Raw genomic sequence first — 23,253 nt, 5'->3', positions numbered from 1 at the left:
TTAATGCATATGTGGTATGCTGCACATTGATGTACACTGCATTATTTGGAATACAATGCCAAACTCAGCACAACAGATCTTAAATCATACCTGCTGCATTTTTGGTAATGCAGTGCACCAATAATACCAAATGGTAAAAGTATTACCATGCATTACAATTTGTTGCAGAGCAGGTGCATTGTGGTGGTGTGTTGGGGTGTCATTTAAATGAATGGTGGCACTGCAGTGTACTATCACTTGCGATGTGTAACCAATGTGTGAACTAGCCCTAAGGCTAGGTTCACACCTATGCAGTTTGTGTTTGGTCTGTTTCTGTAGTGCGTTTTACGTTGCGTTTTTGCAGCATTTTTGATGCATTTTTTTTTTCTTGTTGCTAAGCAGATTTAAAACGCAAAACTCATCAAAAACAAATAAAAATCGCAGAAAAACGCACTAAATGCTAAATACTACACTACTGCAGCATTTCCACTAAAGTCTATAGAAACAAAAATGCAACTTTTTGCGTTTAAAAAAGTCCCTGACCCTTTTCAAAAAACGCACCAGCTCAAAACGCGGAGATGTGAATGTGTCCCATAAGAAATCATGTTAAATGGACTGTAGTGCGTTTCTGGAAAACTCTGAGGTATGATCCTAAAGTAAGACAACTTTGTAAATTATACTTAGGTTAAACATGCTGACATTTAAATAATCAGTTTCCAAGTGCAGGGCCAGATTCCTCCTTCACATCTACAGGATATTACGGCTGTGTAACTAAATCATTTTTATATGTAATCACTTACTTAGGGCTCTTTCACACTGGTGGATGGGGAACAGTAAAAAACAGGTGACTGAGCCAAGATTTTGCTGCTCCCTGCCACCCACTGGAATTCTACCAATGCAGCCTGACAGAGCTGTGCACATGCTGCAACCACTTTGCTTTGCTTCCCAACCTTAGCAATTTTAACTTGGGCTGCAGAGTTTGACAAGTAACACTGCCTGTCAAACTCTCCCTTATTGAGATCAATGGGGCCACACCGCAACCCGAGAGCCAAATGTGAAATTAGCATTCAGCAAAAAGGCTTCAGTAGCGCATCCTGAACACCTGCCGGCCGTTGTTAAACCACCTTCTGAAAAGCGATCCTCTGCAGATCGGTCTAGAAGAGCGCTCCCATATAAGACATTAATTAACACATTTGCACACATCTTGGTCTATAACTGTATTTACACTTTTGCGGTGCGCAAACACACTACAACACATCTCTTATATCCTGCTCCTCCCCCCACCTCTCTGCCACTGTTAATGGCAATTACCGGCTGTCAAAATGACAGCTGGGAATTTCTTTGTATTATACAGTAGGAACAACAGCTCCTATGTAAATTGACACTTGCAGAAAGTCTGCAAGTGTAATTGAGTGTAATGTACTGTATGTAGTATAACAAAAATATTATGTCATTGTATTTACTAAATAATTTGTATATAGATCAAATGTGTGGTCTTTAATCTGCATATGACATTAAAATGAATGAATGAATCCTTACAAGTAAGAATGTGCTTTTTTAAAAAAAACAAATGTGTTCATATCTAACCCCTTATTACCCTTAGTTAAACCCAATCAGCCTTAAGCTGGACAAAAAAATGAACTGACTTGATTCCCCCTATCCACACATTTGAGGTAGATGGGGCAATCCACCCCACTGCGCTATTGTATTCTTACAGCGGGGAGACTCCCCCGCTGTCAATATATACAGATCAGCGCTGAAGCCATTGGGCGCTGTCACTGATCGAGTGGCTTTTATCCGACAGGGTGGTTCAACAAAAATTGATCAACTGGATCAACTGCAGTGGCCACGCATGGATTGAAATTCAGCCCGTCCCTGCTAAACTGGCTGTGTTTTAATCCTTCTATGGCCACCTTAAATTAACTCCTTCCTCCCCATTGCTATTATTTTTCTGCATTTTTCAATTTTTTTAACTAGTAATATTCCATTTCTTTTGTGTTTGGTATGTTATTTTTTCAGTGTCGCAAAAAAAAAAAAGATTAAAAAAAACAAAATTGAAGAAAACAGTTTCATTTGCAAATAATTTTGCCGTGCTAGATACCAAAAACATTATTTTACTGTTCAAAATAGAAAATTAGTTCCTCTTATAGACTACAGCAATTTTTATATTTCCACCATGGGCCTGTTTATTCTGCGATAATGTCAACATTATATAAGATAACAAAATAATACATATATTGTGTTTTGTGGACAAACTAGGCATTCTTATGAAAATACTGTCTTACAAAAATATTTTTTTTAGTGATGAACATAAAAAGTTAAGAAGAAATATATTAAAAAATATGACGTATTCCCTGAAATAGGATAAATACCATTTTTTTTTGTGTATCATACCTGGGATGTGGACGGTTGCTTCTAGCGGAGGTCTCCCATTATCTTTGAGTATTACCGGTACAGAGCGACTTTCTTTTGGGAAATTTGTATGCTTCATGGCCAGGCGTGCAGAAGTGCCTGCGAATTTACACAAATGAATCAAATGGTGTTGAAGTTGTTTCAGCATGACCCTATAGACCACACTGGCACATACTGTATACTCTCTGCCTTGATAACTACTCACCTATTCATGAAAACTATCAAAACAAGCTTACTAGTGCCAAATCCTGTAAATATTTAAAAGAAAAAAGACTGAACTGCTAAGTACGGTAAGGCATTGGATTCTTTTGGCACAGTAAGAGACCACACAATAAAATACATATGTCCATTTATTGACATAAAAGAATCATTTGTCCAAAATAGGACCCATATTACAAAAGATACTCTTCAAAGGAAAAAATAAGAACAAAGCACATCAAGTTGAGCACAAAGCCCCACTCATGTATAGTAGAGGATAACCACTCAGCAAATAGTAACAACATACATATATTTCAAAATACAGTCAACGAACGCGTTTCGCCTGTGCGTTTGGCTTCTACAGGACCAGTGCAGTGCCTTTCCTACCCTGATTCCCTTCACATGTGTGGTATGTCTGTGCTCACCTACGGGCATTGCCTGCTATTCTCTGGGTTCCATTTCCTTCCCTTCAATCCTTTCCTGGCCCACCTCCTAGTCTGCTTGTCTATATAAGATATGTTCAGTCTAACCCACTTTGCCTGGGCAATTTCTTAGTTCTCTGAGCTCCCGTTTGCTGCTACTTCTGTATCCTGTGTCTGACTACCACTGTACCGATCCTGGCTTCATCCATCAAATGTGCTTGTTTTCCATTGTCCTGACCTTGGCTTGTCTACCGGATTTCCTGTTGTCTCCTGCTATAGTACTCTGCTCAAGCGAGCGGTTCTCCGCATCCTCAGCTGGGCATACCTAGGGGCCCGTGACCTGGTTCCAGCCTGCTGCAAGTCCATCCCCACCATCAGGGGCCCTGGTGAATAAGCAGGCTGGGGCTTAGTCTCAGCGCCCTTGGGAACCCCGAGTTGGTGATCTACAAGGGCTCACGACCACAGATGCCTGACAGAACCCAAGGTATTTTGTTGCAGTTTGGACAGCGTAAGGGAGGGTTTTAACCCCTGTCAGGTTTTTTGGACTCTGTGTTCCAATGGGGAGATTTTTCTTCACTTCCTGTCCCATAGCCAAAACAGGAAATTAAAGAAAATCCCTCCAAAGTGTAGGAATCCCTGATTGTCACCAGAGCTAATATCCATATTGGAAGATTTCCCCTCTATTACTGTTCTGGAGACAACACAAAATTTGCAGTTTACTTGCACTTTCACTTACGGTGTAAATGGTATACAGGGCAGCAAAAATGGTTAAATCTCTCTAACAGGGCACAGGCAGGAATAAAAACCCAACAGGGGTTCTAATCCATCTCCACTCTATCCACAACTAAAAAAGAGTTTTGTTTTTTGTTATAATGTAAATCTAATCTAATGCAGTAACAGGTATGATAGCTGTGATTCTGACACTCCTAGAATGCTCTATGTGCAAAGACATCAGTGACACTTACGATTAATGGTATAAATCGCCCAGTCCTTTGTGAAGTTTTCATCTTCAATTCGAAATGTAAGAGTTGCGCCAACAAGAGGAAAGTCATCATCGGCTCCCTGAAACTCAAATGACGCTGGTTTGGAAAATGGATGGCAGACAACGAAATCACCCCAATAGCTTTTGGCCAATCGGGGAGGATTGTCATTGACGTCTAGAAGGTAGAGATGGAAGTACACCCAGGAACTCATCTGTGAGTTTTCTGTAAAACAACATAATGGGTCAAGTCACACTTACTTGGTGCTTTTATCATTTGCGTAGAAATATCACTTTGGGATTAGCTTTGTGCTATTAATACAATTACTTCATACAGTATTTCTGCTAGATGCTGTATGTTAACACTTTTTAAAATCATAAACATAATTGCATCAGGAAAAGTGACAGGTTCTCTTGATAAAAATATCCCCCGATACTCTGCTTCATCACACCTCTCCAACTCTCATCTGTCATTCATCTGTCTGAGCAGTTTGATATATACGGTACTTTTCTTCTTTTTTCCCAGGATGCAGAGCTTGGGCCTGAGCAGCCAATCATCTGGTCCAATCAGGGTAGAGGAGTGGAATGGATGGCATTTAGTCTGCTAAAACCCTGTCGTAGGGATCAAAGAAAATCTCTACCGGACACTTTTCTGGTGGTATGACCCTTTAAAATGCTAGATTCAAAAATCCTTCTGCCTGTTTTGGTAACTTTATTGACGTGTGTCAGATTCAGGTAGTTATTAAATTGGAACTTAACCAATGGATATAACGGTTTAAAAAAACTGTTACATTCCCGGCATGCCATGTTTGGTAACTGTCACAGTTGCTTATGCACTCAACTGAAGTGCTCCACCATCAAATGGCTAGCCTCATAATTGATCACACGTGCAGCACCATGGCTGTTGCGGTTCAAATAGAGGCTAAGATGGCAGCTTCCTTGGCTGCAAAGGATAGGAGGGTTTAGTTCTGCTTTAATAGTGCCACTTTTACAAAGTGACGCTATTAATACATCAAATTCAAAAACAATTAACTCCAGTTCATAGATAACAAAACTGGAGGTACTTAAAATCTACTCTAAGTTGGTGTATAGAGACAGGCAGAGGGCCTGTCTCTGTGTGTTGCTGTGTAGCAGAGTGGAATATTTGCATCTACCTCCTCCCGTCCTTACCTGTCATGTGATTGTTCTTCTCAGCCAACAGCCCCCTAACAACCAGTGATTCTACAGTGGCCCTGATGGGGAAGCTGATTCTCTAGCTTCTCATCAGATATACTCTCTCTTTTTGATTGACAGCAGACAGTGGTCAGATTCTGTAGCCAGTAGCAGGCTGTACATTGGCTAAAGATCCCCCACTGCCTCCTGTCAATCACAAAGAAAAAGCGGATGTGATGGGAAACTAGAGCCTCAGCTTCCCCATTAGGCTGCACCCACAGCAGGCAATGGCCATATTCCATAGCCAGTAGCAGGCTGTCTATTGACTAAGGATCAGCTCGCTGCCTGATGTCAATCACAAGGGGAGCTGACCTGACCGGGTACTAGTGTTTGTGAATCCCCACCTGACTCCGCCCACCCAATTTAAAAACTCCCTGCTGCTGTGCTGTCTGTGTGACAGCTGCAGTGACAGGAGGAAGCACAATTGCACCAAGGCCAGAGTCTCCACGTGGACACTCCATGCTCAGTGCGCCTCCATGCAGTGAATGCCCCAGATTCATGAATCCGACTCTGATTTTGTTCCATTCGTTAATTCGAGAGGACACGATGCCAGACCGTATTGTCCAATCAGCTAATTTCATTTCTCTTGGTGGAATTAGCGTCCAAAAATATCAAATCCTTCTGATTCGAATCCATCCGATTTAATAATATATTGAATATATAGCAATCTTCCAGGAAAAACTGCTAAATTTTTCAAATCCACCCAGACCAACGAATATATGAAACAAATGGAAAACATATAAAACGAATTCTGAAAATGAATCAGGTCATCATAACGAATATGACAAAACAAAATTCTTCAATGAACTTCAAAAATTCCCGGCATGCACACGTCTAATCCTGAATGATACCTAAAGATCCTTTCACACGAGATGGACCCATTTAGCGGATCCGCTTGCTCAGTGGGGGATCTCTCTGCTGATTCACACTGAACAAGTGGATGACAGCTCTGTGTCTGCTCCGCTGCTGCAGAGCAGACACAGAGCAGCTCGCTGTCCTCAATGGGAGTTCGGATGAAAACTGACCACCTGTCTGTTTTCATCCGACCTGATCCGACAGACCGAAGGGGAATTGGATCCCCATCCATCCCTTTTTGGCAGAACGGATGTCGGCGGATGTAAACGGACACATGTCCATTTACACCCACCGCTCCATAGAGGACAATGGAGGTTCCGATCGGGTCCGCCTGAAAAATGGGCAGGTGGACCCGAACGGAATGTCTGTGCGAAAGACCCATAAGGAGAGAGGAGGAGAGGATCTGAGAACCTAACTGAGCCACGTCCAGTATAAATGGGCCCTTGTGTCCCAGAAGGCCCTTGTGCACAGATAATATGTCTGCCCTTTAGAGATTGCACCTTAAAAATTAAAATCAACACAGGCAGCTTTCCATTTTCATTCTGACAGTACCCCTTGAAATATTCATCTTACTTCTTTCTGTGGCGATCACTTTCACCTGGTAGTGGTTTTCTTTTTCACGATCCAGTTCATTATTGCTGTAGATGTCCCCTGTGTTTTCATCAATTCTGAGCCAGTTCCTGGGGTTTTCTGCCAACGAAAACCTGGAAAAAGAGAAACCGTTTAGATCAGGGGTGTCAAACCGGCGGCCCTCCAGCTGTTGTGAAACTACAAGTCCCATCATGCCTCTCCCTTTGAGGGTCATGCTTGTAACTGTCAATCTTGCAATGCCTCATGGGACTTGTAGTTTAGCAACAGCTGGTCTGCGTTCCCCGTCCCAATTGACAGCACATGGAGCAGAATGAAAAGCTACAAAGATCAGAACTATTTCCTCTACTCAGAGAAAAAGAGACTGAAAAGTTCATGTTCTTACTGCCCCCGGATGCTGAGATCCTAGACCTAGGCTAATGGTTGACCTGGTCTTTTTGAAACAGATTGTTATAATGATACTTACATAAATACAAGTCAATCTGACCTGTAAGAAACTTACTTTACTTCATCTCCTTCAGGGTCTGAGGCTGACACGGTAATTATCTTTGTTCCTTTGGGAACATTCTCAAGTATTTGCGCTTGGTATAATGTGTCTGAAAAAACTGGCTTCTCATCCACATCGAGGACGAATATGTGTAAACGTGTGATGGAGCTGTCATTATAATGTACTCCTGTGACCAGAGGCTCAGGGTTCTTGGCTTCTATCACCAGGTCATGCTCTTTAAATGATTCAAAATCAAGTGGCTGTTAAAAGAAAAAATGAAAATATCTGTAATAACTAAGGCACTTATATTCATCTTACCTGCTGCCAACATGGCAGCCATAAACATTATTTTTATTGCAATGAATGTAAGCTCTTGAAATACTCGATTTTGACTTGATATCAGCCTCTTGATTTTCCTGTACAGTAGAATTCAGACTGCCTAACTCTGGAAGCCAGATGATCTACATGAAATTATGCTGACATGGAACATGCTGATAGCAGGAGAGAGCAGAGCAAGAAGAGGGTTGACCTAATCTCTATGTTGCTTCTCCTTTGATACCTAAACAGCAGCTGGGGAGTGGAGATATGACACTACTGCAATTCATAAGTGTGACAGAAGAAGTGGAATCATCCACATAGCTGTTCTGTGGAGTAAGGCTGTGTGATTCCCAGGACTGGATGGGCAGAAATCAAACTCATTTGGCAGATAAAACAGCTCCTTACCATGTTTGTCCTCTGTGTGTATAGATGTTTGCCTTGAGTTCAGGTTAAAAGTAAACCTCTATTGTATTAAGGACTTCCCCTTACCTTGATGATCATTAACATTCTGCTGATTGGGTTTGGGGGACTCTTATTAAACAAAGCTAGGAGGTCTGTGGGTCTTTGAGCTATGAACCCCCGCATTGGCTGAGATCATGGCAATCGATGCCTTTGCATCTAGTTCAATTTAAAGAGAATGTAAAGGTTCATTTTATTTTTTTGTAAAATAACAAACGTCTATATTTACCTATTGTGTGCAGTCTTTTTGTACAGAGCAGCCTGGATACTCCTCTTCTCGGGTCCCCCGCAGGCTCTCCTGGCATCTCCTGTCTGTCGGGTGCCCCCACAGCAAGCAGCTGTGTCATTACAGTTACAATACAGTTTGGTACAAGAAGAAACAGAGGGCCCTGCTTGTTAGAGCTTACAATCTAGGAGATATAAGTTATAAATACAGCTGGATAAAACAAAAATGGTGTCTGTCTTCATATTAGGCTGAAAAGCAACAAAATGTGATTATTTTAAAGGGGAGGTGATTCTTTTCTATACCCACTGTACCACTCTTCACTATGGTCACCCGTCCAAAATCAGGTTGTTTTAGTATCGCAGTCCACTGGCGCTCAACACATGTTCCCACTATACGAGAATGGTTTGCTAGGATTGACAAAACTGAGGAAATGGAGGAACTGATTTCTGTAGCTAAGGAACATCCCGAGAGATTCAGGAAAACATGGGCATGCTGGAGTCATTTCAAATCCACCCCTACCTATCATCTAATAGTACACAATCAACCAAGACCATCTGGCTGAATGTCTAACTACAATGCTGTAGGGGGATATACCCTGATAACTGAGGACACTTCTCTCACGCACAAGGATGGTCTGTAGATCTATATCTCAACATGCCTTCTGGGGTTCAAGATACCTGCGTTACCCCACTGACCGATCCTTCACACATCATATTTTAAGCTTTAGTAATACCTGTCTGGCTGGCCCAATACATGAGGATGTAATGCCTTCTCCACCCCCCCCTTTTCCTTTTTTTTTTTCTCTTCCCCAACATCTCACCCTACAATTCTTTCTCTTACTGTCTTTCTTTTTAACCTCTTGTCTTCACACCTGTTATTTCCCTGTATCATTTCTTCTCTACCAACCAAATAGACCATTTACCTGCACACAGATATGACTAACTTCAATCATAACACATACGCTAGCTATAAATATGTAAATAATGACCGTCACAGCACCCAACACTTCCCCTACCCTTACCCCTATCATCACACTACCTCATCATTAAAAAGTTGATGAGAGTCAGGATGAGATAACATTCACCAACATCACTTTATCCATTTTCCTCTTGGTATCCACCATTTTATATTGTATGATGAGTGTAATGTTCTACATGATTTCGTCTTGTATGACTGTTTACAATTTGTCCCGTCTGCAAAATGGAAAGCAACATGTCGTGTCTATGTTTTGACTGTGATCTATGTCTGTACATGCTCTAAATGCCTTTGTCTTTTCTTATAACAATAAAGTATTTTTGGGGAAAAAAAATCAGGTTGTTTTAATGTAGTGTTTTATTTAATCTCCTTGTATTATGAAATAAACACATATTTTTTTAGTATCCATAACCTCTATGGCGGGGGTCAGGTGACTGGTAGATTGCAGTCGGGGCTTGCTGACCCGCCATCCCAGAGCATGAAACAGAGTGCAATGCAGAGGGACTACTTGTAAAGTTGGAGCTGTAGTAGGGAGCAAGAGCCCCCTAAGCCGATACCTCCTCTGTAGAGCTGCTTTCTGTCCCATGCAGAGTAATACCCACTGCACTCCACCTCTTATCCCAGCTAGAGGTCTCCAGGGTTGTGCCAGCAGCAGGAAAGAAGAGATCTTCAGGTCATTATGAAGCAATACACTGGACATAATAGTATAGGGCTGCTTTCACACTGATTTGCTGGGGTTTACCCTCACCACAGGTGCAGTGCGGTGTACTCACAGCTTTCCTGCGGGTTTGGTGCACCTTCTGAAAGCTCACCAAAACTCCTGAATGCAACAGTAAGGGTTCCTGTACATTTGCAGTTTGGGGAGAGGTAAAACACCATTGTTAATACATCTTTTTACCACCCCCACCCCAATTGCACCCCCTTTAGCTGCAGTGGCCAGGGGAGTGCACGTGTTGTAGCTGCAGCAGAAGTTATACACCCTGTCATGGTTGGTGGCTGCAGCACCTGACAAGCATGACCCTCAGGTGAATGAGGCCACTCTACAAGTGCCCTGTAAACAAGGGGTCAAAGCAGGCAGTATTGTGTTGCTTTCCCACCACCTGCTTTAATCCTTTGGACCCCACAGAAGCATGTAGTTTCAGCGCGTTTGCAGAAAGGCCCCATTTACTTGAATGGGATAAGATTGGCAGGCGGTAGTACAGAGGGTTTAATTCCTGCATGTGCACACTTTTGGCTGCTGCCTTAGCAGCTAACAGGAGGTAGGGAATTTGGGCGGTAAAACCACAACTCAACCAGAGAGTTTTACCACCCTACAATATTATGAACCGTAAGGATGCAGCTGTCGAATACAATTAAGGGCTCATTCACATTTGCAGCACACATTGCCTCTCCTCTGAAAAGCTATCTGAGTGTGTTTGACAGGTAATGAGGAGGCGATATGTTGCCTTGTTACCACCTGATTTAAACCCATGATTATCATGCAATGCACGCAATTGTGACATGATAGTATGGCAATTAGAGGTTTAAATCAAGTGTGAGAAGGCAACACGAGACGGCACTGTGCCCGGTGATCTTTGACTTCTCCCATGTTGTTCAGGTAGATGTCCACCTCTTTAAGGTTGCCCACCCCTGCTCTATGGTGCTCAGTCTGCAAAAATGAAACAATATGAGTGGCAATATACACACACCTCCTACACGACCATAACTATAATACTGGTAATAACTTATACTTTAGAATCCAATATTTCCAATGTAAAAATTACATTTGGAAGTATGTAAACACTTTCACTATATCTGCTAACTTGTACATAAAAAGCAAACTAGGTAACATAAGAACACGTTGAACAAAATTATACAAATGTGACCATATCAAAGAAACTAGAGTTGATGCAATTTTCTGAATCAGTCACCCAAATAACCCCAAGAACAGGGTTAGGAAGCAAGGGACAAAAAAAAGATTATTTCATTGGGCTCTGTAATCCTTCATAAAACATTGTAGCTGGAAACATAAAAATCCTTCTTTCACGATCATGTGCCCTACTTTATATCCACTGGCTGGCCTACAGCACAACATGGTGTAGTTCTGGATGTGCAGCTCTAGATCCACATGATTATGGTTGTTTCATGCTTCTAACATCTCATCTAAAATCAGGTAGTGTGGAAGTGGAAATGTGTCAATACCATCTGTAGAGTTGCTAAGAGTGTTGTACTTGAGGTATACTAGAGGGCTTTTTCGTTTCTATTGACCCACTTCAGCATATCCATAATAGTTTTACCTTAGCTACTGTGATGTTTCCTCGATTTGTTTCAGATACCGTTTCAATGTTAAACATATGACTTGGGTCCCCCTGAATGATCTGGTAAATAATGGCAGAGCTTCCAGTTTGTGGTTGGTCAGCATCCCAGGCCTGTATTGTCATCACCAACGTTGACAAAGGTATGTCCTCCCTCAAGGTTATATTTCCATACTATAAGTACAAAAGAGTATATCTGATGAAGTCACATTCAAAATTCAGAGTACACAACTTTTTCTTTTTTCTTTTTACTTCTGCCTATGTCATTATCTCTTGGCATACCTATTCTGGGCCACCTTTCAAGCCAATAACTAGAACACTTTGCAAGAACAGTATTAATATATATATATATAGCAAAAGACTACTTAGAGTATAGCTAAAGACAATAAGGAAATAGTTGGAGGGCGTAGGAAAGGGTTGGAGTTCCTATTAGTTTTTTTTTATCGTGCCTTATTGGGGAAAATTCCCTTCATGTCCTGCCCAGGAGGAACTACGCTATGTGAGAGCAATTCCTCTAGAAAGCTGTCACTATCCTCCTGTTCCAGGGATAACTGAAACATTTGGAATGCCCTTTATGTCTGTCCCATTTACAGTGGCCAATAGAGGAAATAGAGAGGGTGAATCTTTCCAGAGGGGGTGCAGACAGCAATAAAAACCTAGAAGTATAGAAATAAATAGGAGTGCCATCAAATGTTGGGAGACCATAACAAGTTTGTTCCATCACAGAATTTTAAAATCACAAGCTGACAGATTTCATGGGATCTAATGGTCCCTCTTTCGCAGGACCGAAGGAACATGAATACATATATACAAGACTGCCTCAGTAATGAAAAGCCTAAATTCAAAACGTATACCATTATTTATAACAGCATATAGCTAGTTTGTCTTTTTGAGGTGTTATAGTGAAATAAACTCTTCAAGGTCTCTCAATATTTGGACTGACCCTCCTATCAGGCCTATGGACACAAAGAGGTCTATAGAGGCCAACCAGATCACTTAGGCAGCTCAATATGACTTATATCTAGTAATTAGCTTTAGTTCAGGCTTGGGTTCGATCTGAACCTAAGTTCGTCCAGAAATTAACTGCCATTGCTGTGGGCAGGGTGGAAGATTCCCTGCCCCGTAGCTGACGTACATAATGGGGTGGGGATGCTAGTGACATCATTGACTTACCATGGGCACATGGCCATATTAGGCCAATGTCAAAGACCTGATATGGCCATGTGGACAGATTAGATCAATGATGTCACCAGCATCCCCATTGTATGTGTGCAGCTGCGGGGCGAAACATTTGCTACCCACAGTTGATTGGCCGAGTAATGACAGCAAACATTTGGACTAAATCTGAGCTTATCCCTATTTATATCTTAACTTATGACTGATACAGTCAGTCTAACTTTGGATCCAGCACCTTCTATCTACATAAAGTCAAAAAATATTTCTGTTGTGGATACAGTGGAAAAGGTTTAGAACGTCTTTCAAGTTTTTATTGCTGAGATTACTCTCAGCAATAAAAACTTGACAGACATTCTAAACCTTTTCCACTGTATCTACAACAGAAATAACTTTGGCTTTATGTACAGTATATATGTAAAAGTATTATTTACAGTGAGTTTCAGTAATTTAATGGTTTCATTTATTTCTGTGAAAACTCAAACTTTTGGACAAATAGAGAAGGTTAATCTCCTCAGGAGGGACACAAACAGCAGAAAAAACGTTTTTGCTATTAGCACATCTCACGCCTGTACCTCATGAGCCTCTGTAACAGTGGGTGATTGACTTACAGATCATATTGTTTAAACCAGTGTTCTCAACCTTTTTTCAGTCAAGGCACCCTTTAAAATTATGGACAGTCCCGAGGCACTCTTTAAAATTATGGACAGTCCCGAGGCACCCTTTAAAATTATGGACAGTCCCGAGGCACCCTTTAAAATTATGGACAGTCTTGAGGCACCCATTCTAAAATGTGAAAAACTATACTAATAGATCTATATAATGCAGCAAAATCCACACATGTAGGACACCCAACATTAGAGGTGATTTATTCTTCCAAAGCAAATACACTTTTGCACATGGGTACTGACTAGTAATCCAATGTTTCTCTTCCCCCTCAGTTTTTCTCCTTCACTAAGCTAACGTGATCCCAGCACTGATGGAGAGAGGCAGGGGAGGGTCAAACCAGGATACTGTGTAGGTAGCTGACTTCCTCCTTATCACCTGATGATGTCATTGGTTGTCAGGACACCAACGGCTAGAAGGTCATAATGTTGCACAATGAAAATCTGTGAGTTTGTGTAATGAAGAGACAGGATTGTTCTACCCGCTGGCTTGTGTACAAGTTTTGGGAAATTTTTAGACATTTTGCCAAGGCACCCCTGGTGAAACCTCAAGGCACCCCAGGGTGCCTGGGCACCCTGGTTGAGAAAGACTGGTTTAAACCACAATGGACAGAAAATGGCCAGCACTCTAAATAGTAGCATTTACTAAAGATCCATGTTAATCAGATAAAACTCCATCAACATTTTGGGGGCATGCAGGTCCCCTTTATCAAGGTGACAAAAAACACTTTAAAGGGAATTTACTAAGACTGGAGCAGACAGAATCTGGAGCAGGTGTGCATGACAACCAGTCAGCTTCTATATTTCATTTTCAAAGCTTAACGAAACAAACTGAAGCTAGAAGCTGATTGGTTACTATGCACAGCTGCTCCAGATTTGGTCTGCTTCAATTTAAGTAAATACCCCTCTCTGGGTTTGTCAACTTGTGTAAGTGGGCTTGTGTTTCCCCACAACATCCATGGATTTTTATCTGATTCACATGGATCTTCAGCAAATACTACTATTTTCCATCTCAAGCGATGGCCATCTTATGTCTATTGCAGCAAAAAAACAGAAAAAGCTGACATGGTTAATAATCCTCCCCCACTCTATCCAAAGATAAAAATAAAGCTTTGACTTTAAATATAGTTTAAGGTCTATTTTACAGAAAGGTATATAAATATACAAAAATGCTAAGCTAAGAAAATGCACTTACATCAGGCTTTTCAAACATGGGAATGTGGTCATTGATGTCAATTACATTAATCACTATCCAACAAACTTTACTAAGAGCTGCAAAAGAAAAGAAAAAAAAACATAAAATTTTTTTACTATGAATGCTTTACTGAGTGTTTTTGGAAGCAGGGTTAACATGTACTTTAAAGTGGAACTGCACTGCATCTGAGCACACAAACTAATTCATTTTTATGTCCTTTCATAATCAAAGCAAACTCACCCATCCACTCATGTCTCCATGCTTTATTTTGTCAAAAAATCATTTTGAAAAACACCCCTTAGCATGGCCATGGTCATCTTGGCTAAGGGCAGATAATTTATGTAGCATTTACTTCCTGGAATCCATATGCCCTTAGCTCAGGCATGCAAGCAGGAGGGTGTGCTTAGCTGAGAAAAACAATCATCCCCTCCTAAAAAAAAGAGTCCAGGGATGTATCTCCAGGAAGATACTCCAGAAATGTAACAAAAAAGTTTAAAACAAGTAAATATGATATACTTTCCTGTTTATTTACTGATGCTGGCGGCATAAGATTAAATATAGTCAATGTTGATTGAGAGAGAGAAGTTCAGCTTTATTAATATACTTTTATAATTATTATCAAAACTAATTATTGATAATATATTGTGGTCATCATTATCACCTCCACTATTTTTCTTCTTTACCCACCAATGATTTCAATGATTAGTTTCTCTATTCCCTTGCACCATGATTACATGCAATTTCTCTGGTGGTTTTAGGTATGTTTGGCTTGTGTTCTTCGTTCTGTGCAGTGTGCAGTGACATCAGTAATTAGAACTTTTATAACTATCATACTTAGCAGCTAGTTTCTATATAAATTGAGTAGACGTTTGACTTTGATTGAGAAGCCTGAAGAAGAGGCCAGAATGCATTGAAAGCTGGCACTACAATCTATCAGGTTAGCCAATAAATGGTATCACCCAGGGGCAAACTGACCATTTGGAAACTCGGGCACTGCCTGAGGGCCCGGGGTCAGTAGGGGGCCCCATGAGATGCCCTTGGTACCTTTTTCATAGGCTTTTTTGAGTTTGGGCAAGAACACAGGGGCCCCATGATCCCCTATTGCCCGGGGGCCCCTTGAGTTGTCAGTGCGCCCCTGGTATCACCCTAAATTCAAACTTCTACTTTTATCATTGGTTAACTCTGTAAAATACTGTGCTGCTGTATTTAAATTGAGAACAGATTTCATAGGTTGATAGGTTACATATTGTATGTGAAGTAAAGCTTACTTTTCTATGTCTGCATGAAGCTCTTTAAAAAATATTGCTGCCCTTGGGTTACCTTTGGTACCCAGATTCCCTACTAGAGAAACATTGGTTGCGTCCGATCACATGAGAAGACCATAATTCTTAATTTACTTATTAATATTCAGAACACTTTAAAACTAGATATGAATGCTAAAAAACAACAGGAACGTCTCCCCAAGTTCACTGAAATTTAAGAGACGTACAGGATGGCTTTTTTTTTTTTTAATGATACTTACCCTTCACGCCTAAGGGTAAAACAAATCTTAATGCCTAAGCACAATTTTGCAACTTTGACATGTGTTAGTAAAACCGTACATATCATCACAAATACATTCAAGTGAATTATACCTTGTTTTTTTCAGGACAAATTGGGCTTTCATTTGGTGGTAAATGGTATTGGATATCTCCTGATTTTTATTTTATTATAAAAGGAAAACTGGCCCAAAATAGTTAAAAATTTTTTTTTTTTTAATTTATTTGTGTGTGTCTTGTTACTACCATAACCTACCACCAAAAAAACACCCCAAAATAAATTTTCCATCTCTTGACGATCGCAGCGATACCATATATGTGTATGTTATTTGTTGTTTGTACCCGTAGTACAGCCCAGAAACAATAGTGCACATTTTGTTTTTTGTTTATGTTTTTACCTAAAGCACACTGTCTCTAACTGACACTCATACTAATAAAAAAAATTCTGACCTTTTGACCTTGACCTTTGACCCTGACCTTGTCCCAAATACTTATCCTGGCACTGAACTAAATCAAATCTTGATGTAGGTATTTTTTCTCTCTTTTTTTTTTTTTAACATTTATTTATTTATATATATATATATATATTTTAACAAACATTTTTTCCCTCTATGCCAGGAGTTAGAAAGATACAATCTCTCTCCTCCATTCATAGAGAGAAAAAAAAACCCCAAGAGGGCTGGGCTGTACAGTGACTGATCACTGTGATAGCCAATCAGAGGCTATCACAGCGATCATGTGACCCGGAATCGGGAGTCCTGGGTCCCGATTGTTAGGACTCTCAGTGAAACCCCGGTCTTTGTGCTAGGAGCATGCTGTGTGGCGCGCTCCCAGCACAAAGACAGGTATGCAAATATGCGGCCCCACGGAAAAAAGCCCAGTTCTGTGAGGCCGCATATTTGTGTGACGTTAAAGGGGTTAAAGTCGGAATTTTTCCCCAGTCTGGACCAGCCGAGTGAAATCAGCTGATAGCAAACTTCAGCCCGCTGTCAGCTGAAAATGGGTCACAGGAGTGCAGAACGAAGTGCACTCCTGTGATCCACAGAAGTACAGCCAAAAGAGCTTTGGCTGTACATCTCCTTTAACTGAAGATCCTCATCATATTCTTATTTTGTCTCTGGTATATTTAATATTTTATCACTAATAATAAGGGCCCCACTTCAGTCTCTCGTCTACCACTATTATGATACAATACAGAAAGCAATTCAATTTAAATGGTTAAACTTACCAGGCCTCCCTTCATCGGAAATATTGACTCTTAGCGTGTAGCGGTTGTTCTCTTGAATATTTAGCCCTCCAGAGGTTAGTTGGATAGAACCACTGTATTCATTGATTAAGAACATCCTTTCTGATGGCACTTTAGGCATCTGGTCCAGCAGTCTGTAACGGAGAATTGAGTTTCTTGTATTTGGCTCATCATTGTCAGTGGCTATAAACAAGCCAATAGTGCTCCCTGGAAAACAAAAGTGGTGTATTTAAGAATCACCTGTGTGCACTGTATACGGAAATGACATTCAGCTGACTTGATGTATATGTAAAAGTGTATTAAGGAGTTATAAGTGTAAATGTTGCCATTTTTCTGCCTTCCTCCACTAACCATATCTATTTATGAATATGTGGAGGGGCCATTTATTAATTTAAATCTTTTTTTTCAACTGGTTACAACAGGGATAATGACAACCAATGCATTTAGGGGGTCAATGCTGTTTATAATATCCTCAGCCTACAGCCCTGATGAAGGGTGGATTATGTGGCCCCCAAAATGCGCTGGAGGTTACTAGCCCTGCTTGAAAAACAAATACTTTTCATTTGGTACTCTCTTTGACCTATCATACTTGGATTCGTTGATTCCAGAGAATGTCCTTTTCTGGGGATTTCCCATCTTTGTGGTGAGTTCCCAAAGTGAAGTGGGCTCATGTAATGATTTCTTCTGCCACAAGTGCTTGACAGCTATAGGCATGTAGGTCTCATATACAGTGGGTGTATTTTCACATTAGGATTATGCTGTGGTATCATTTTTTTAATTGCTTTATGATTCTACCACCTTCAACCATAGCACAGTTTGGATTTTTACATTATCACTTTCACTTTTTCCATAGTGTATATTATTGTTCTCTTGTTAATGTTCAAATAGTATTGTCTCTGATATTAGATTTTTTTTTTACCACATTTTTAAAAATGCAGTTTTCCAATGTCTTCAATTCTTTCACCATTGCTCAAGTTATGTTATTAATGCAAACTTCAGTTAAAATGTTGCATTTCATTTTGGATATTTATTTATTACAGGTACTTATATAGCACCATCTATTTACGCAGCGCTTTACATATATATTGTACAATCACATCAGTCCCTAACCCTCAAGGGGTGTACAATCTAAAGTCCCTAACTTACATTCATACATACACTTACTAGGGTCAATTTAGACAGGATCCAATTAACCTACCAGCATGTCTTTGAACTGTGGGAGGAAACTGGAGTACCTGAAGGAAACCCACACAAGTACAGGGAGAACATGCAAACTCCAGGCAGGTGGTGCCGTGGTTGGGATTCAAATCAATGACCCTAGTACTGGCAGGCGGAAGTGCTAACCATTTAGCCACTGTGCTGCCCATAGTGCAGTGGATCATGCAGTGAAGGGTTAGAGCTTATGGCTTGTTTTATTACTATTTCAGCACTGCACAGAATTAGCATCATTTAGACCTCTGCGTCAACAACATGATGTTGGAACAGTACTCCCTGATCCCAGAGCAGGAGCTATCCATAAAAGGCTGCTGCAAAATCCAGCACAGAGGATTTGCCTTTTGCACACCACTAAAGGTGGCACATAAACGTATTTCTCGTGTAATTTACGGTTGCCACCTATTGCCATCCATCATGTGGACTACCATTTGTTTGACAGTGACCTATTTTTATTTTGTTCATTCTGTCATTCTTTTTTTAATTCATGCATTATTCTGATAGCTGCATGTTCTGTTTGTGAGCACTCAGGATTTTTCCACCCATAGCAGGATGTTGCTTTTATATTGAGGTCTCTGTCTTGTGCATCTTCGCTATGAAGAAGGCACTTTGATGCAGAAACATGTTAGTGTATTGCTTTTATGCTCTTACAATAAAAAAAAAAGATTTGTAGGATTATGCTGTGCTAGATACTTGCTTTGCTTACTTGTGTCTGTACCTGTACTCCATTAGATCTGTTTCAGTATTTACACATGGAGTCCATATTCGCCCAAATCAGGCAAAAATAAAATAAATATTTGTTAACTTAGGTATTAGCCCATGAGGACCTTATATTAGATACCAGAACATTTACATTTATCCAGATAGGTTGGTCCTCATGAACTAAAGATTCTAAAGGAAGAACAATTTATCTGAATTTTTATGGACTTACCAACACCTTCATTTTCCTGCACTTCAAATGTAGTCAATCCTGCTGGACACACTGGAGGGTTGTCATTGATGTCAGCAACATTTACTACAATTTGCAGGGGTCTAGCCACAGGAACTCCTAAATTGGTTTTTGCCAAGGCATAAAAGATGTACTGAAAAAAAAATGTGCAAGCCATTGTTAAGTGAGAAAATCTTATGTAGTTAAAGTGGTTCTAAAGGCAGAAATCTATTATATATTTCAGCTTACTAGTCCATGAACTGTCCCAGTTGGTTTGCATTTGAGGCTTGCTTTTCCTTTATTTTCACTTGATAAAGATTTGAATAAGCACATTTCCTGTCTTTCCATGGCTACACTCACTAACTCCTCTTTATCTCTGGAGGGAGCCGTGGTTGACACCCAAGATGGACTTCGAACAAAGTAACCCTTATGTTAGAGAATCAGTTAATGGCTAAACAGTGTTGATGTATAAGGCTGGCCATACATTGTACAATTTTCTTGAACAATTTCTGTACAATCTCCCTTATGTTTACCTTCAACTATGTAGTGCAAGGGCCTGCTTGATGCACATTCAGCCCCTTTTATCAAGTAAGTTAATTTTTATTACTCAACACCTTTTGACCTCCTCTTTGAAATTAAATTAGTTTCTGATCTCTCTGTTTATCCTGTTATGTCTAGATGGATGTTTGATGTCCATTGTTTCCTCTCCTATGGTTTTGGACGTATAGTTCAATTATATAGTTCACGTATAGTTCAATTAGATCTTTGTTAGGTTACACCTATGTATCCTTCTAAAACATTTAACAGGTAAAATTGCCTAAAATCAACCTCAACCTAATGAATTATGATCTCTTCCTCATATCTTCTGTTAAATTTAATTAATTTCTTGTTTTTTATATCTATCCTATTATACCTAGATGGATATTTGATGCCCATTATATCCTCGACAACTGTTTTGGATGTGTAGGCCAATTAAGATCTTTGATAGGTTATTTCCTCTTAGCTCTGTGAGCTTTTACATCCAGGGTGAGCCATTGAGTCCCCTCTATATATTTGATTAAATACTTTGAATTGGATATATTAAAGTTGTTTGGTAATTGTATAATTCTTTTTGATATACCTTTAGACTGCCTCAGCGGTTGAAATCTCTTCAAAAATCTCCCCTGAAGAAGCCCATGAGGGTGAAACACCGTAGGGAGTAACTACAATTATATAATCAAGTTTGAATCTCAGTTTCACTCATAGTACTGAAATTGTTTTTATGTTTCTGTATTTTTTCCTTTTTTGTTTTTAAAAAAATACGAAATAAAAATTATACAACTTTTTAATATGTTTGGTATTCATGTTCATGCACCCTGAAAGTCCCATCTTCTCTATTGAATATCTGCCCTTTTATCAAGGTGATAAGTTTCTAAAGGTAAGTTTCAATATATTATTTTTCCTGGTTCAGATATCCTTTAGGACTTTTTACATATTGAACCAGGGATCAGTCATGGTTGCTAAAAAGTTCACAATAGGATCTACAGCATGATCTTTTTGTATAGACAATGTTTGCTGTTTTAGACACTTTTGGACATACTGTATATATAAAAAAGCCTTCTAATTAAACAACCATCAGTTCTGTATATACCCGCTTTTTCTAAGCTGAATTTTTGGTTAAATTGGGCCGTATATATATTTATGTCTACCTCCCCTATCCTCCTCGTTCATATCATTATGATAATTACTAAAATTCAGGCGCACAAGTATTATATAGGAGATCTTGCGGACATTCCATGTTTAGAATTCTGACAAAGTGACTTGAACTGATTTACCTACAATGGAGTCTTACATGAACAAATGAACAAAGTCAAATACTGTACTTTATCTTATGCAGATACTGAGGAAGATGAATCCATTGCTTTTCATTCACCATTGATTCATCTTGACCTCACCCATAAGTGCATTTTTCTCTTTCTCTAGTTTCAGTTTCAAATATATTTTTTGAATGCTTATACTATGCATTCTTTGGTTACTGATTTACAGTGAAGGTGATGATTAAGCTGGCCATGTAGATATTATCAATTAGGTTCACAGGAAGATAAGAAAAGCCTCAAGGGTTAAAGTGTAACTTTACAATTCTTTAACCACAGAAAAAAAATACATGATTCAGATGTTTTAAGACAATTTTATATATACATACAGTATGTCATATTTTATGATTGTCTAATGCTTTCATTTTTTTTATGAAGTTTGTCATTATGAAGATATGGGTACTCTGACTGGTCTGGAGGGTTCTGAGGATGTCATCAGTTTATGGTGAATGGAATGGGTGTTGTTGACCCTGCATAGAATAGGTCTCATACCATCATTAGGAGGCATAATCTGAGACAAAAGGCACTGGTGCATTAAGATGAAGCTAATAAAAGAAGGGCTGCATAGTCTACAAGTAACAAAAAGGAACATATTTACAAAAAAATGTCAGCATTAAACCCTAGGTGAGAAGTTTAGCTAGGATTTGGATCAACTTTAATAAATGTTTTAAAGTGGAGAGCCCCGCTCCCCATGTGGAATTGGCACCTATCGGGAGCGAGGGGGGGGGGTAATCGAAAGCGAACGTTCTCCACTCCCCCTCCCTCCCCGTAGTCTTCTGGGACACATGTCAGGTCCCAGAAGACTATGGGACCATTCACAATACGCAGCGGTACTTGTGCATCCACAGTGGGCAACCGGCTGTGAAGCCACAAGCTGTCACAGCCGGGTGCCCACACTAAGGATGCTGGTGCCATGGAGCAAGGACGGCCAGTGAAACAGTGAGTACACAGCTGGATCATGGGACATGTGAATGGCTGTTTTTTAACCACTTGCCCTCTGAGGATTTACCCCCCTTCCTGACCAGGCCATTTTTTGCATTACGGCGCTGCGTTACTTTAACTGACAATTGCACGTTGCACCCAAACTAAATTTACGTCCTTTTTTCCCACAAATTGAGTTTTCTTTCAGTGATATTTGATCTGTGCGTTTTTTATTTTTTGCGCTATAAAAAAAGAAGACTGCCAATTTTGCAAAAAAAGCAATATTTTTGACTTTTTGCTATTAGACATGTTCAGTAAAAACATTTTAAAAATCAAATTTTGTCATAAATGTATGCCAATATGTATTCTGCTACATGTCTTTGCTAAAAAAATTCCAATATGTGTAAATTAATTGGCTTACGTGAAAGTTATAGCGTTTACAAATGGCGGTATATATACTGGAATTTTTTTTATTTTTACTAGTAATGACGGCGATCAGCGACTTATAGCGGGACTGTGGCAGACATTCTGACACTGGGGGGAACTGACTTGGTGTCACTGACATCCCCAGTGACACCAATACAGTGGTCAGTGCTAAGAAAAAAGCACTGACACTGTACTAATGGCTCTGGGCAGGAAAGGGTTAACATGAGGGGCAATCAAAGGGTTAACTGTGTGCTGGGAGTGTTTTACTAGGGGGCAGTGTCAGTGTGCTTGACTGTAATCACACACAGCCATCCAAAGCAGTGCATACGAGCTGGCAGGGAGGAGAACTGTTAGTAAGCAAAACAGTTCTCCTCTTTGTTGGAGATAGCCAGTTATCACTGTTTGCAAGAAATGTGTTCATTGTAGGCATTTGTAAGGGACACGTATACAAACATATTGTAATGTTTATATTGCAGTTGTACAGAACTATTCACAGAAGTGAATTCAATTTTGAAATAAAAAAAAAAATCTGAAGAGTATATTTAAAATATAATATTTTTTAAAATATATTCCTCAGATTTTTTTTAACATATAAAAAAGTCATTTTAACATGTATTTTTACATATATTTGTAAATACATTCCAAAAATGTATATTTGTATTTTTAAAGACATACAGTATATTTGAAATGTA

At 39.8% G+C, this 23,253-nt stretch overlaps 1 protein-coding gene across 1 annotated transcript in view; it reads right to left on the bottom strand.

The window, feature by feature from the left end:
• The window catches only part of CDH17 (cadherin 17), a 90,505-nt gene that overhangs the window by 9,087 nt on the left and 58,165 nt on the right, over positions 1-23,253 (bottom strand). Inside the window, exons 8-15 of the mRNA XM_089666888.1 lie at positions 19,365-19,515; positions 17,204-17,428; positions 14,438-14,514; positions 11,387-11,578; positions 7,148-7,392; positions 6,631-6,761; positions 3,977-4,216; positions 2,374-2,490 (exon numbers count right to left, since the gene is read on the bottom strand). Coding sequence (XP_089523014.1) covers positions 2,374-2,490; positions 3,977-4,216; positions 6,631-6,761; positions 7,148-7,392; positions 11,387-11,578; positions 14,438-14,514; positions 17,204-17,428; positions 19,365-19,515 — 1,378 coding nt within the window. The remainder of the gene's footprint in view (positions 1-2,373; positions 2,491-3,976; positions 4,217-6,630; positions 6,762-7,147; positions 7,393-11,386; positions 11,579-14,437; positions 14,515-17,203; positions 17,429-19,364; positions 19,516-23,253) is intronic.

This window comes from Staurois parvus, unplaced genomic scaffold, assembly GCF_062004578.1.
Source record: "Staurois parvus isolate SC_StPar_1 unplaced genomic scaffold, SC_StPar_1.0 ptg000052l, whole genome shotgun sequence".
NCBI classification, from domain to species: domain Eukaryota; kingdom Metazoa; phylum Chordata; class Amphibia; order Anura; family Ranidae; genus Staurois; species Staurois parvus.
This window is presented reverse-complemented; position numbering and strand designations above follow the sequence as displayed.